A 16,213-nucleotide genomic window follows, 5' to 3' on the forward strand; every position below is an offset into this window, starting at 1 on the left:
CTTCATCGATTCTAGATGAAGAGTCTTGACCCGAAACATCAACTGCCCATTTCCCTCCCAGATGCTGACTGACCCCCTGAGTTCTTCTGGCAGTTTGTATTTTTTTTCCTCTCTCAAGCACAGCTTGGATACATTTAGGTCAAATTTCAGTCTTTGAGCTTTAAAAGATTTCTGAACGCTCTCATCAACCAATATTCCCAAAATCACCAAGCACTTTAATGAGGTTCCCTAACTTCCCCCTCCAGAATCTCTGTAAGGTACAAATGGTCTGTGTTAGCACCCCTTTGGACTACAGAGAAAGTAACAAATGCTCCCTTGTTTGGTGTGACCACTGTATTTTTAATTACTGCCGTAAAAAATGTATTTCTTCTCATTTTGATTATAGCTTCTCCAATCCCTGTACCAATCTTATGGGAAGTGAGACATACTAGAAAGTTCAGTGACGTTGTTGTATAGTGGCTGGGAATGAGCCTTCTGCATTTAGCACTAGTGAAAAGAGAAATTTGTGTTCCTAAGATAAAATGTAATTTTTATAACAATTCTATCATGGTTGTCAAATGCAGCAGAAGAAAACAACAATTGGATTTGGATTAAAAGGAAAGACAACAACTGGGCTGCAAGATGAAGGCAAGAGCGTATGGAACTGAGGGGGGGTGTATCTGAGACACCAGGTAGCACCGTTGAGCCCTCTGGAGACGTCGTGGGCTTATCAACGAAACGTCAAAGAAGGAGAGTGCCCACCTGATGACCCCAATGACGTACCTACCCTCCCTCCTTGTCACCACTCCAAGCCCACTGCCAACATCGAGAGTGCTGACTTACCATAGGGATTGAAACATCAAGTCCCAGTAGCTCTACTCAGTATTTCCAATGCAATTATTAACTCTTGAAGAAAATAATAAAATGTACTAAAAGCTGCAAATCCAGTTTCCTCTGCAGCTTGGCAAACAAAACATGAATCAGATCTTTTTAAAATGCCTTCATCTTGGGGGTTTGTGATTTCTGAGTGTGACCCACAATACTAGTAATTACCTCTTCACGTTTGTGACCACAGTCTCTTGTGCTTTCCTTCAGATGGTTTGGGAGAACGGCTGTGTGGTTATTGTCATGCTGACGCCCTTGACAGAAAATGGAGTCAAACAGTGTCACCATTATTGGCCGGATGAGGGTTCGAACCTCTATCACATCTACGAGGTAAGGTGCACGTCTTCGCAGTGTCCTTCACTGAAGAACAGTACAGTAGAGTCCGGTTAATTGGGCCATCAGTTAATCGGGTTAGTCACTTGTTTAGAATAACTCTTAAAGAACAAAAACTAATCGAGAAAATAGTTGTGATTTCTCTGTATTTATTTGGGCCACTATGCTGCTTAATTGGGGCAGGAGACTGTTGCTGAATAGTTTCTAACCAGCATCAGACGAGTGGACTTGCAAGACCGTTAGTCACTACACTGTGCTTAGAGTGAACAGTTTTTTAAATAACATCTGGTTTGTGTTAAAAAAAAAAAGTGATTTTTGTCACTGATAGTTGACAAGACAATTCAAAACCGTTTTGCTCACTGTGGTTTCAAGCATTAAAGCTTAGAGATGATAGGAATGGCTGGGAATGAAAACAGAACTATTTCACTACTTCAACAAATTTGGAACTACGAGAAAATTGGAAGTATTGAAATCATCCTGAATGCGACAATGAAATTTAAGATTTGGAGGACGCAATTCTCAAAAATTGTATGAGGGCAGTCCTTTATTTACATCTATCTGCACCAGGTTTCTGTGCTGATTTTGTTCATTTACTGCCAATCAAAAGAGCACGGCAGCGAACACTGGATGAATTTCTCCATCAATAACTTCAGGGAACTAATACACAGTTTTATAGTACTGTAGTACTATTGATAATTTGTTAAATTATAAAAATACATAATTTGTTAAACAGTAGTTTGTCTTTTTTATATCTTTTTAACTATTTCCATGAAACTTTAGCTAATTGGGCCAAAATGTACTTGTCCCGATATGTCCCAATTAACTGGAATCCACTGTACTTCATTCATTCAATCTGACTCTAATATTCATAGCAATATTAAAAATGAACTGCTTGCTAACTGAACATAATCTCCAACAGACAAAGTTAGGCATGATGACAGTACCTATCTGCAGAGTATTATTTTAACTAGCTGGCTTAGTGCCATACGTCCCAGCCAGCCGACATGCCTCTGTCAATTTTACTGTGTAACTACTGTAGGGAACTGATGTCACAATTTCACTGGATTCTGATGCAGGGTTTTGACCCGAAACCTCAGCAATTCCTTTCCTCTCATTTATTTATTGAGATACAGTATGGAACAGGCCCTACTATCCCTTCCAGCCACGCCGTCCAGCAATCCCCTGATTTGACCCTAGCTTAATCACAGGACAATTTACAATGTTCAATTAGCATACCAACTGGTACATTTTTGGACTTTGGGAGGAAACCCACACGGTCACGGGGTGAATATACAAATTCCTTACAGACAGTGGCAGGAATTGAACCCGGGTTGCTAGTACAGTAAAGCGTTGTGCTAACCAGTACCGTACCGTGCCACCCTTATACCGCTGAGCTCCTTTAGCGGATTGTGTGTTGTTCACTGAGTGACTGCTTTTTAATTTTTCTAATTTCACATTATTGTTCCCGTGTTTATATTCGCCAAATCTTAAATACACGGATATTACATTACTTCACTCGCCAGCCGGTGGTGTAGTGGCATCCTCACCGGACTTTGAGGCAAGTGGTCCCGAGTTCGAATCCAGCCAGCTCCTTGCATACTTTCTGATCATACTGCACTGAGCAACAGGCTAGCAATTTGGCCTGGTAAAACAACAAGCTAGCAATTTGGACTGGTAAAAAAAAACAGACAAAATGCTAAAGAAATGGAAAGGAACAACAATTACCTCAATTACCTCAATCACCACCAGTAACTTGATGTCCTATTCACGACCACCATTGTATTGTCTATGGAATTAAGCCAATGCTTTGCATTGAGTCATGGTGTTATAATCAAAATTTAATTACAGTGGGTGAAAGAAAGCTGAGCAGAAGGCAAACTAGTAGAAGATTGAGGAGTTGCTGAAATCATTCTTGGATTAATGCGATTTCTAGGCATTTGATGTAGTGTATATGGATTTTAGCAAGGTATTTGATAAGGTACCCCATGCAAGGCTTATTGAGAAAGTAAGGAGGCATGGGATCCAAGGGGCCATCGCTTTGTGGATCCAGAACTGGCTTGCCCACAGAAGGCAAAGAGTTGTTGTAGACTGACATCTACAGCATTTATTATTATATTGTAATTTGTCCTCTACTGTGCCTATTGTCTTGTTTATTAATGATTGTACTGCCCTGCACTGTTTTGTGCACTTTATGTAGTCCTGTGCAGGTCTGTAGTCTAGTGCAGTTTTTTAATGTTGTTTTACGTAGTCTGGTGTAGCCTTGTGATGTCTCACATAGTCCAGTGTAGTTTTGTGTTGTTTCATGTAGCACCAGGGTCCTGGAGGAACAGTGTTTCGTTTTTACTGTGTACTGTACCAGCAGCTTATGGTCGAAATGACAATAAACTTGACTTGACTTGACTTGAGATGGGTCATATTCTGCATGGAGATCAGTGACCAATGGAGGGTTAGTAAATTTGCTGATGACACAAAGGTTGGGGGTGTTGTGGATAGTGTGGAGGGCTGTCAGAGGTTACAACGGGACATTGATAGGATGCAAAACTGGGCTGAGAAGTGGCAGATGGAGTTCAACCTAGATAAGTGTGAGGTGGTTCATTTTGGTAGGTCAAATATGATGGCAGAATATAGTATTAATGGTAAGAATGGTAAGTGTGGAGGATCAGAAGGATCTAGGAGTCCGAGTCCATAGGACATCCAAAGCTGCTACGCAGATTGACTCTGTGGTTAAGAAGGCATACAGTGCATTGGCCTTCATCAACTGTGGGATTGGGATTGAGCTTGAGCTGAGAGGTAATGTTGCAGCTATATAGGACCCTGGTCAGACCCGACTTGGAGTACCGTGCTCAATTCTGGTCACCTCACTATAGGAAGGACATGGAAACCATAGAAAGAGTGCAGAGGAGATTTACAAAGATGTTGCCTGGATTGGGAAGCATGCCTTATGAGAATAGGTTCAGTGAACTCGCCTTTTCTCCTTGGAACAATGGAGGATGAGAGGTGACTTGATAGAGGCGTACAAGATAATGAGATGCATTGATCGTGTGGATAGTCAGAGGCTTTTCCCCAGGGCTGAAATAGCTAGCATGAGAGGGCATAGTTTTAAGGTGCTTGGAAGTAGGTACAGAGGAGATGTCAGGGATAAGATTTTTACACAGAGAATGGTGAGTGCGTGGAATGGGCTGCCGGCGGCGGTGGGGGAGGTGGAAACGATAGGGTCTTTTAAGGGACTCCTGGATGGCTACATGGAGCTTAGAAAAATAGAGGGCTATGAGTAAAGCCTAGGTAGTTCTAAGGTAGGGACATGTTTGGCACAACTTTGTGGGCCGAAGGGCCTGTATTGTGCTGTATGTTTTTCTATGTTTCTATGTTTCTATCTCTAACTAAAATGAAACGGAAAATTGAAAAATATTTAGTGACACTGTTAAACCTTTGAAACTGTCAAAATATTTTATTTGATGGGGTAGTGAGTGCATCCCCATAAACTTTGACTGAGAAAGCAAGAATGTAAAACAGTAGTCACTCAATGTAACTATGAGAGAGAAGGAATGGAAATTGTAAGTGGGCCACATTCCCCATGACATCAAGTACTCTGATCATGAATGATCTGGTATGAAAGGGACAGCAGCTCATAAACCTGGTTGTGAGTTTGAATGTCAATGGTGTTTGCCTGTTGTGCATTACATCCTATTGGTGTTTCTGCTGACCTTACGGTGGGGTGCATTGCCGTGATATGTGGAGCTGAATGGCCTCCTGCTGATCCTCTTCCTTATATATATCCCCCAGGTCTGCACATTTGTAAAACGTGGGCTATCCAATGAACTGTCTTTCCCACCTGTTTCGTTCCCCCAAGCTTGTCAAACCAACTTTCTGAAGTTCTCCCAGCCTAATTCGATACCCATAATTCCTTCTAATCTCTTTTCAGCTCAGCTGGTCCACGAGACCCACCTGCATCCCTCTGACTCTCACCTCAGTGAACCGCTGAGCCCTTAACTTTCTTTTCATGACTGTATTCTAACTATAATTATGAAATCTTTCAAACAGTATTCATTCTCTCTCTCTCTTATAAGGGCTGTAGTGATTAAGCTCCAAGGTAGAAGTATATCAAACCGTAGGTCAAAGGTTCAAGTGAAAAGGTACATTTAATGTCAGAGGAATGTATACAATATACATCTTGAAATTCTTTCTCTTCGCAAACATCCACGAAAATAGAGGATACCCCCGAAGAATGAATGACAGTTAAATGGTAGAACACCAAAGCCCCCCCCAACTCCCTCCACCCACACATAAGCAGCAGCAAAGCAATGATCTGCCCCCTCCCCCACCAGCAAAAAAGCATCGGCAGCCCCCCCACCCGAGCACTCAAGCGCACGGCAAAGCATCAATAAAAACACATAGTTGCAGTACCCCAAAGACTACTCATTCACCCGGTATTCAACATACCACAGGCTCTCTCTCCCGTTTCACGTATAGGGAGACATTGTAATGTATGGGCAGCACAGTAGTATATGGGTGGGCGGTAGTGCAAAGCCATTTCAGCGCCAGCGACCCAGGTTCAATTCCGCTGCTGTCTGTAAAGACGTCGTATGATCCTCCCATGACTGCATAAGTTTTCTCTGGGTGCTCCAGTTTCCTCCCACATTCCAAAGATCTAGGGGTTAGAGTTAATAAGTTGTGGGCATGCTCTGTTGGAGCCAGAAGCATCGTGGCATTTTCTCAGAGTGTGTAGGTTGATGAAGCAAAATGATGCATTTCACTCTATGCTTCGATGTGCATGTGTCAAAACTAATCTTTTAGAGGTTTTCCTTGGGGGGTGGTTAGAATCTGGAATACACTTCCCAAGGGGGTGGTGGAGAGAAAGACCCCCAAAATGTTTATTAGGTATCTAGACAAGGGCTTGAATCTCTCAGGCACAGGAAGTTTGTGGACCAAGTAAATGGGATGAGTATAGATGGCCTGCTCATGGTCAACTTGGACCTGATGGGCAAAGGGCCTGATTGTGTTCTGTATGACTCTATTAAAATCACTCTTGATATCTTTATGAAAGCCTATGTATGTGTTCAACATAACTGTCTGTAAATGAGTAAACCTATATGGATAATTGTACAAATTACCGCCGCTGTCTGTAAGGAGTTTGGCCGTTTTCCCCGGGACCACGTGTGTTTCCTCCAGGTCCTCTGATTTCCTCTCACAGTCCAAAGATGGCAGGTTAGTTGGTCATTGCAGATTATGTACAACCTCAGGGTGTGTCGGTACCTACAAGGGGAGGATAGCAGATCGTTTGTTCTGGTAGGTAAATCAAGGTCTAGAGTAAGTTAAACTGCACCCCAGAGAGAAGAAGCCACACTGCCTTGACAACCATGCAACGTGCGGGTGTTGATGGAGCCTGCCTTCACTTCCCTCCTACATATTCTAATCAGATAAAAGATGGGAGTGAGGAGGATCATGTGGGGCATGAACGCAGCATGGGCTGACTGCGAGACCCGTTTCTGCGCAAATTCTAGATCCTATCACCTTTAAATCCATGTTGCAGTCCCTAGTAGGGACCACCCAAAGAGTTCAAAGAGCTGTTTACATGTATAAAAGTACATAATGAAGAAATGTGTGTAAAATAGTCACCAGTAAATCCTGTAAATTCTTATTCATTGAATGTTAGAATGGCACTCATGATTGAGGCATGTAAATTCTGAAGGAGAAAACAGATAAATACCGTGAGTAGAGAGTTAGGTTGACAGGATGAATTTGGAAGAAGATGATGTACAACATGACCCTGAATGGCCACAAGATATATGAGCAGAATTAGGCCATTTAGCCCATCAAATCTGCTCTGCCATTTAATCATGGCTGTTTTTTTTCCAAACCCATTCTCCTGCCTGCTGCCCATCATCCTTAACCATATTTATTTGATCACAAGAGAATCTGCAGATGCTGGAAATCCAGAGTAACACACACACACACACACAACATTCTGGAGGAAATCAGCAGGCCAAGCAACATCTGTGCAGAGGAATGAACAGTCAATGTTTTAGGCCAGGATCCCTCATCAGGATTGATGAAGGGTTTTGGCCCAAAATGTCGACTGTTTATTCTTCTCCATAGATGCTCCCTGGCCTGCTGACTGCATCCAGCATTCTGTGTGTGTTACCCCATTTATTTGACCTGTTTCCGTGATGTGGACTTTTGTAATAACCCCCTTAATTTTAAAAGGTTTTGTCAACTTCAGGTTAACCTCGTCTCGGAGCACATCTGGTGTGAAGACTTCCTGGTACGAAGCTTTTACCTCAAAAACCTCCAGACCAACGAGACCCGCACAGTGACGCAGTTCCACTTCCTGAGTTGGCTTGACCATGCCGTCCCCTCATCCACCCGGTCCCTCCTGGACTTCCGCAGGTACAGCAGCCAGACGGCACCCCGCACCTCATCCCAGTGTGCGCTTCCTTTAATTTCTCCCCCACCGCCACTTGCTGCTCCGAGAGAGCTGAGAGGCGTTGTGGGGTGTCGCCAGTGAAATGAAAAGCTCGATCAGTAGCTCACCGGTAGACGTTGTGTGCCAATGTGCTGAAACGTTAGTTTTAAGCATCAGCTTTGCCAGATTTGAACGCTGGTGAGGACGTTGACTGCCAATGCATGACTGGCATCGCAATGAAGAAGTTCAGGTAATGCAGCAGAGGCTGTACCTTCTGACTGCAGTTCGACAACTGATATGTCTAATTAATTTACTCTGTGTCTCAAGAGGGAGCAAATTTACACGTTAAAGGAAAGTGTGAGACAAAAACAGAGCAAAAAGTAACCTGAGCGTATGAAAGACTCTTTTAAATTTGAAATTATGTTCGATATTTCCCTCAGCTGATGTGTTTTCTTGCTGTGCGCTACAGAATTTACTAACAGTGTTCACTCTTTAAATGGACAAACCTTATGTTGCCAGCTCATTAACAGTTGCCAGTGTCATTTTTGTGATGTTGCAGCTAGTAATATGAGCCCAGTTGCATAGTCACAAAAGTGATCATTGGAAACTGTGACTCTGCACCAGGGAACAATGCAGGGGTGGGGCAAAAAAGGTCCTCTCCTTGGCCGCTAACGACCTTTGACCTTTGCTTGCTAACGGTTTGCATGGTGGCTTCTCTCTTGAGCTGAAGGCTGGTTTGTATCACTAATTGCTGTATGTTTTCGGTCACTTTGCTCGATTGAGGGTGAGGTGCGTCTCTGTCCAAAGATAATGCCCACATGCAAGCGCGCGTGTGCGCGTACACACACACACACACACACACACACACACACACACACACACACACACACACACACACACACACACACACACATACAAAGACACAAATTGCACTGCGTTGTCAAGCTGAGTTGTTTGGCAGAGGTGAGCTTTATCAAGTAAATATTCCAAGTTATAATGCTGCCTATTCAAATTCAGTCTTATCTGTTTCATTGCAGAAAAGTGAACAAGTGCTACAGGGGACGCTCATGTCCGATAATTGTTCACTGCAGGCAAGTACAGCTCCTCTGTGATTTTTTTTAGATTAATCAGAGGGTTGGGGAATGGGAGCTATGTTAACTGAGCCCAACCTGCTGATCATCAGCGGTAGTTCCCCGATAAATAGCTGATGTAATGGTGGGCCATCTCCCAGCCCTGCCCCCACACTCTGCAAGAACGATAAGTGAGAGGGATGACGGCAGCTGTTTTCTTCAACTGAATAACGTGGTGCTGATAAGCAATCTTTTTCTGTCCTCCCTCCCCCATTCCCCATTCCCCACCCTGCCCCCCCTTCCTCCTTTCTTGTCATTGGCAGTGATGGAGCTGGAAGAACAGGGACCTACATTCTGATTGACATGGTTCTGAATAGGATGGGCAAAGGTGAGAGTCGATGGCTTCTTTTGTTGCTTCCTAGCACGTACGCGCTTCTGTGTTGTGGCGACCGTTGCTCTTGGAAACCACAGGCACTTGCATTCGAGAGACGGGCAAAATGAGAATATGTTCGGGGCAGATTCTGCCTTTGGCTCGGTGACCTGTGGTTATTTGCACTGCCGCAGTCTCCACTGTGTCTGTTCATTCCAAACTAAAGGCCGAGCACTGCAAAACCATTGAGTGCAATTAATGGCTACAAAATGAAAAAGCTTTTTTTCTGAGAGCAGAGTAGCTGAAAGATTCAATGTACTGTTCAACCAGAGGTGGATGGGGTTTACTTCTGAAGAAGAGGAAAGGAATATATCTACCAGTGTGGAAAATGTTGAAGCATCTTGAACCTGAAGCAGCTTTGTCAAATGACATTATTTGTAAACGGTACTTTGAAGGCCTTTTTTTAACCTTTCGATCATACATCGTAAAGCTGCTTTTCAAACCATGGGCTTAATGCTTGCACAATACATAGGAAGGCATGTGAAATTGGGCAGAAGGAATGTTCCGCTAAGTGGATCACTACTGCCCCACCATACTGACCTCCACAACATTTTGCCTGTGGTCCATGAGGTTTGAGATGCTCTGAACTGGAGATTTGTCTTCTGTTCAAATGGAGAGATCAAAGGGCAGAGTGGGCACCTAAGCCCCTGCTGGGCTGGGTCGTTCCCAGGCTGTCAGAACGAGAGGCGAGCAAAGAGTTTGCTCTGAAAGAATCCGAGCCTGGCTTCTGGGGCCAAGGCCCCCTTTGTCTGTGCAAAAAAAATTTCGAAGCCTAGCGAAAGAGATCCCAGTGTTCATCTGCTGATCAAAGGCTAAAGTGAGGTTGTCAACCACTAAATCTCTCTTGCCAGTCTTTTGAAATAAAAGCCACAATGTGTGAATGTGGGACTTGGAGAATGGGTCTTGCTTCGTTAGCACAGGGTCAATAGTGGAACTTTGGCAAAGAGAATACTAGTTCACAGCTACTGGTGTTTGAGGAGATGCTGTAGGTGAAAGAGTAGGAGATATAACTCCAGTAACCTTTCAGTGCATTTTAGCAAAATCTAGGAGGTTAAGATCAGTAGATGAATCTGGTTCAACGATTGAGAAAGCTCAAATTTCTGAAACAAAATAGGAGGGCGATCAACTTTGAACAGAAGATTGCAATATCAAAGTTCAAAGTAAATTTATTATTAAAGTACATATTTTTCACTATATACTACACTGAAGTTCATTTTCTTGTAGGTATTCATAGTAGTGCAAACAAATGAAATAGAATCAATGAAAAACTACACACAATGACTGACAATCTGTGAAAATACAGAAAGAATCAAGTCATAATTAATACCAAGACCATGAGTTGTAAAGTCCTTGAAAGTGAGTCTGAAGGTTGTCTTCAGTGATTGCTCAGTGTTATGGTGAGCGAAGGTGTCCATTTTGGTTCAGAACTCGGATGGTTGAAGGGTAATAACTGTTTCTGACCCTGGTGGTATGGGACCTAAAGCTCCTGTACCTCCTTCCCAGTGGCAAGAGTGAGAAGAGAGCATGGTCTGGATGGTGGGGGTCCTTGATGATGGATACTGCTTTCTTGTGGCAGCGCTCCGTGTAGATGTGCTCAGTGGCAGGGAGGACTTCTCCTGTGATGAACTGGTTTGTGTCCGTGACTGTTTTGTAGTAAAAAGTAAAGGGTAACTATGTAAATAAATCACAATCCAGAAAGCTGGAGGAATTCATCAGGACTGGCAGCATCTATGCAGGTACTTCCCACTTCCATACTGTCTGATTGGCAGCCATTTTAATCCTCCTTTCCTTGCCTACACTGACATGCCTGTCCTTGGCCTCCTCTGCTCCCAATATGAGGCTATGTGCAAACATCTATAGATGTTGACCGTCCTGCTGGGTTCCTCCAGCTTTTTGTGTGGCTCTGGATTCTAGCAGCTGCATTCCCTTGATTTCAAACATTACCTGTGAAGGGAAAGTCGAGTGGGAAGGAGACAGTTAACAGTACAAAAAGCAGATCCTGAACCCGCTGTTAAGAATGTTCAGTCCTCTATGCAAAAGAGTCATAGAATCTTAGAGAAAAGGTTCATTCGGTGTTTGAACCATAGAGAAATACGGCATTGAAAAGGGCTCTTCAAACCTCTGCCCGTCAACCTACTCATTTACTCTATTCTTCATTAATCCGATTTTCCAATTCTCCCTATATTCCCATTAACTCACCTCGGACTCTACCACTTACCTACCGGCAAAGGGTAATTTACTGCTGCCAATTAACTCACCAACTGGCATGTCCTTGTACGTGCAAAGAAATAGGAGCACATTTGGGAAAAGAACAAACTCCATATAGACAGCACCTAAGGTTTAGATCAAACCCGGCTGGCTAGAACTGTTCAGCTCCTGCTGTATCACAATGCCATCTTTCCTTGAGCCTTTGCTGGGTCCTGGTAACATTGTCCCATTCACTTCATCACCCCTCTTTTATCCATAGATCTACAAGTTATTTTGTTTCCAGTGCCCATGTAATTTACTCTTGAAGGACAAGATTGATTCTTTCTGCCATCCCTTCACACACTGAGTTCAGGTTCATATCTGCTCTCTGTGAATAAATACTTTTATAGCTTCTGCCAAGAATTTTAAATCTATGCCCTCTGGTCTTTGAACCATTTATTAATTGCTTTAATTAACCTGCCTAAACCTATAATGATCTTGTATTTCTCTATTACATCACCACAAAACTTATTTAATACATCGATAACCCCATTTTCTCCAGCCTAACCTGACAAGCACAATCCTTCATCTCAGGAACTGTTGCAAATCAGAATCTTTGGAATCAGAATCAGGCTTATTATCCCTGACACAAGCACAGGAGATTCTACAGATGCTGGAAATCACACACAAAATACTGAAGAAACTCGGCATGTCAGGCAGTATCTACAGAGAGGCATTTCAGGCCAAGAACCTTCAACAGGACTGGAAAGAAAGGGGGAAGAACCCAGGGTAGGAAGGTGGGGGGGAGAGGAAGGAGTATAAACTGGCAAATGATAGGTGAAGCCAGGAGATGGGGAAGGTGGACGGGTGGGGGACAGGGGATGGAGTGAGAAGCTGAGAGGTGAATTTGCAGAGAATGATTGCTGGATGTGGGGTGGTAGGTAAGGACATGGGGAACTCTATCCCTGTTATGGCGGTGGTCCCTGTATGATAATATGTCTGCTATCACTGGCATATGTCAAGAGATTTATTGTTTTGCGGTAGCAGTAGTGCAGTACATAAACAATTACTATAAATTACAATAAGAAATACACAGTTTATGTAAAAAAAATAAATAATGCAAAATTAGTGAGGTAGAGTTCACAGGCTCATGGACTGTTCATAAATCTGATGGTGGAGGAGCACAAGCTGTCCCTAAAACGTTAAGTGCGTATCTTCAGGCTCCCGTATCTCCTCCCTGATGGTAGCAATGAGAAGAGGACACGTGCTGGAAGGTGAGGGTCTTTTTATAATAATGCCACCTTCTTGAGGCACTGCCTTTTGAAGATGTCCTCGATCGTGGGGTGTCTATCACCTATGATGGAGCTGAATGAGTCTACAGCCCTCTGCAGCTTTATTTGAACTTCTGCATTACAGACTCCATACCAGGCAGTGACACAACCAATCAGAATGCTCTCCATGATTCATCTGTAGAAATTTGGTAGTCCTTGGTGACATACAAAATCACCTCAAACAATGCAGTCTTTAATTTTCTCACTGTGCTGTCAGATTAGTTCACAGACTAAACTTTTAGGTAGGACTTCAGGGTCACACAAGGAAATTCGTACCACATCCACTGAATATCTCCCCCTCTTCTTCTCTCCCTCTCCTCTTCCCTTCTTCTCTTCCCTTCTTCTCTTCCAGACACTCCTGAAAACCAAACAAGGTTACCCTGGAGGATTGCAGGTCCATTACTGGTTGTCTTTAGCAATGAATTTTGCAAAGAGTTCCTGAACAAGCCATATAGAAAGGAACAAATGGTTATTTTCAGTGCCTGTTGAAACTGGAATTGGTTTATTATTGTCACATGTACTGAGATAGAGTGAAAAGCTTGTCTTGTTCATAAAGATCAAATCAGTGCACAGTGCATTGAGGCTGTACAAGGTAAAACAAAGACAGAATGCAGAATAAGGTGCAACAGCTACAGAGAAAGTGCAGAGCCAGTAAAAAAAAACAACGCAAACACAAGGTGCAGGATCATAATGAGGTAGATTGTGAGGACAAGAGGCCATCTTATCGTACTAAGGAAACATTAAGTAGTCTTATAACAGCAGGGAAGAAGCTGTCCTTGAGCCTGGTGTATGTACTATGAGGCGTTTGTATCTTCTGCACTCTGGAAGAGGAGACAAGAGAGAATGTCTGGAATAGGTGGAGTCTCTGATTGTGCTGACTGCTTTACTGAGACAGTGAGCTATAGAGAGCGCATAGAGGGAAGGCTGGTTTCTGTGACATACTGAGATGTGTCCACAACTCTGCAGTTTCCTGCGGTCACGTGCAGAGCAATTGCCATACCAAGCCACTATGTATCAGAGAGAATGCTTTTACAGAGCATCGATTAAAAACTGATAGAGACATCTAGGACGTGCCAAATTTCTTTAGCCTCCTGGGGAAGTAGAGACATAGGTGAGCTTTCTTGGCCGTGACCTCATCATGGTTGGAGTAGCACAGGCAATTGGTGATGCTCACACACAGGAACTTCAAACTCTCAACCTCAAGACCATTGATGTAGACAGGAGCATGTGAACTGCCCCACTTTCCAAAGTCAATGAGCAACTCTTTTGCTTTGATGACATTGAGAAAAGGGTTGTGCTAAGCTCTCTGTCTCCTCCCTGTACTCATCAATATCCGAGATGCAGTCTGCTACAGTTGGGTCATCTGCAAATTTGTAGATGGAGCTATTGCAGAATCTGGCCACACAGTCATGAGTGTATAGAGAATAGAGAGGGGGGCTAAGAATATAACCTTGTGGAGCACCAGTGCTTTGAATAATCGTGGCAGAGGTATTTCTGCCTAGCCTTACTAATTGTGGTCTGTTGGTCAGAAAGTCAAAGATCCAGTTGTAGAGGAAGGCATTAATTCCCAGGATCCTGAGTTTGGTGATGAGTTTGCTTGGTATGATAGTATTGAAGGCAGGACTGTACTCTGTCAACAGGAGCTGATGCAGGTGTCTTTACTATACCAGATGCTCCAGAGCTGAATGTAGGGCCAGGGAGATGGTGTTTATCATAGACCTGTTTCAGCGGTAGGCAAATTGCAGTGGGTTGAAATTGTCTGGAAGATTGGAGTTGATATGTGCCATGTTCATTACGAGAAATTTGAAACTCTATCCTCCCTCAACCTCAACAACACTGATGTAGGCAGGAGCATGGGCACTGCCCTTCCCACTCCTCCCTGAAGCCACTGAATGGCTCTTTTGGTGAATTGAGGGAAGGATTGTTCCTTTGTCAATTTGGTGGCTTTTAGGCACAGTCCCAAAGATTTGCAAGACAAGTGATTTCCACTTAACAGGACATGCAGTAATTGCTTCCAAAGGGATCTTCATTTTCTGTAATCAGGGTAAAGGCAGGGTAAATAAAGAATTGTGTATTTCTTTTGCCAAAGCAACTGAAAACTGCTCTGTGACCTGCGAAAATTTCCCAGCTAATCCTTACGGATTAAATATAAATATTCAGGAGTTACTGCTTTAGAATCAGTAATTGGATTTGGTTGTTTGCAGAGATATGCATCCTATTGAGATTCAGCATGTAGCTAACCATTAAAACAACTCTGAATTCAACAACATAAAGACTGATACGCCTGAGATCAGGTATCTTGCTTACAATGCATTCTATTTTACAAAATATATGGAATACCAAAATTAACTGTAATGCATTTTTCTGTTGCTTGGCTGGATCATCCTGTTAAACATTCGCTGTTAAAGGCATTGTGTTGTTCTGCGGACTATAAAGGGCAGTGGAATCAAAGCAGTTGTGGCTTTCAGAGAATTAGTGGATACATTCATGAGATGTCAGTAATGATAAAACTGGGATACTGGCACCTACCTCGTTGGATAATTCTTTCAGACTACATGGTTTCCTTATGAACTCGTCATTGTTTTAAAATAATCCTCCAGTTCACTGTGTTATCTGAGATGCATTACTCCACTTCTGAAGTTTGGTTCTGTTGACTTCATTATTGGTATTGTCTGCATTTTTCACAAGAGACAAATGTCAAACCCCCATCCTGCGACCCAAATTAAGAGAGAAAGCATGGAGATGACCAGCAGCGCTGCTCTTTCTCAGTGGTTTGATCCACTGTATTTTTGGGTTTTTTTTTTCATTTATTTATGTTAACTGTGCATCACTGACAAGTCCATCCCTGAGTACCACTGTAAAAACTATGGCAAGCTGCCTTCCCTTCTGCCTGCACTCGTGCTGCACAATTCTGACAGAGAAGGAGTTCCATGAGCTAGACCCAGAGACAACTTCCAGGAATGATGTACTTCCAGGTCAAGGTAGTGTGTGAACTGGAGGAGAAGCTGCTGGCAGAAGGTGCTTCCATGTACCCTTTGCCCTTGTCCTTCTTGCTGGTACAGTAGAGGTGCAAGGCTGAGAATGCCTAAGTAGACCAGGGATCAGGGCATGAAAATGTCCAGACTGAGTAGATGTTGTTGTTATTGTTGTTGTTGTTCCTCTCCACGCTTTATGATGCAATGGGAGGCAACCTTGCCATCTCTTTAACATTTGTCTGTTTTTTATGAGGCCGAGTTGCTAGCTTGATGCTCAACCCAGCACGGACGGAAAGACTGAAGAGTAGTTACTGAACAATTTGGACACAGAATAGAAGGACGTCCATTTAGAACAGCGATGAGGAGGCACTTATTTAGCCAGAGGGGAGCGAAATTGTGCAATTCATTGCGACAGATGACTGTGGAGGCCAAGTCATTGGACATACTTAAAGCGGAGCTTGATAGGTATTTCATTAGTCAGGGCATAAAAGGTTATGGGGGAGAAGGCAAGAGAATGGGGTTGAGGGGGATATTAAATCTGCATTGATAGCATGGTAGAACAGATTCAATGGGCCGACTGGCCTAATTCTGCCCTATGTCGTAGGGTCTTAATTGCTGCA

The 16,213-nt window shown here is 43.3% G+C and overlaps 1 protein-coding gene across 2 annotated transcripts in view; it reads left to right on the forward strand.

The window, feature by feature from the left end:
- Window positions 1–16,213, forward strand: part of ptprn2 (protein tyrosine phosphatase receptor type N2) — a 1,029,064-nt gene that overhangs the window by 984,675 nt on the left and 28,176 nt on the right. For both annotated transcript variants that reach the window (XM_072254029.1, XM_072254030.1), the window contains exons 18-21: window positions 1,075–1,194; window positions 7,418–7,584; window positions 8,638–8,691; window positions 8,994–9,058. In XM_072254029.1, the coding sequence (XP_072110130.1) occupies window positions 1,075–1,194; window positions 7,418–7,584; window positions 8,638–8,691; window positions 8,994–9,058 (406 nt within the window). The remainder of the gene's footprint in view (window positions 1–1,074; window positions 1,195–7,417; window positions 7,585–8,637; window positions 8,692–8,993; window positions 9,059–16,213) is intronic.

Source organism: Mobula birostris, chromosome 3, assembly GCF_030028105.1.
Source record: "Mobula birostris isolate sMobBir1 chromosome 3, sMobBir1.hap1, whole genome shotgun sequence".
In the NCBI taxonomy this organism is placed as follows: Eukaryota; Metazoa; Chordata; class Chondrichthyes; order Myliobatiformes; family Myliobatidae; genus Mobula; species Mobula birostris.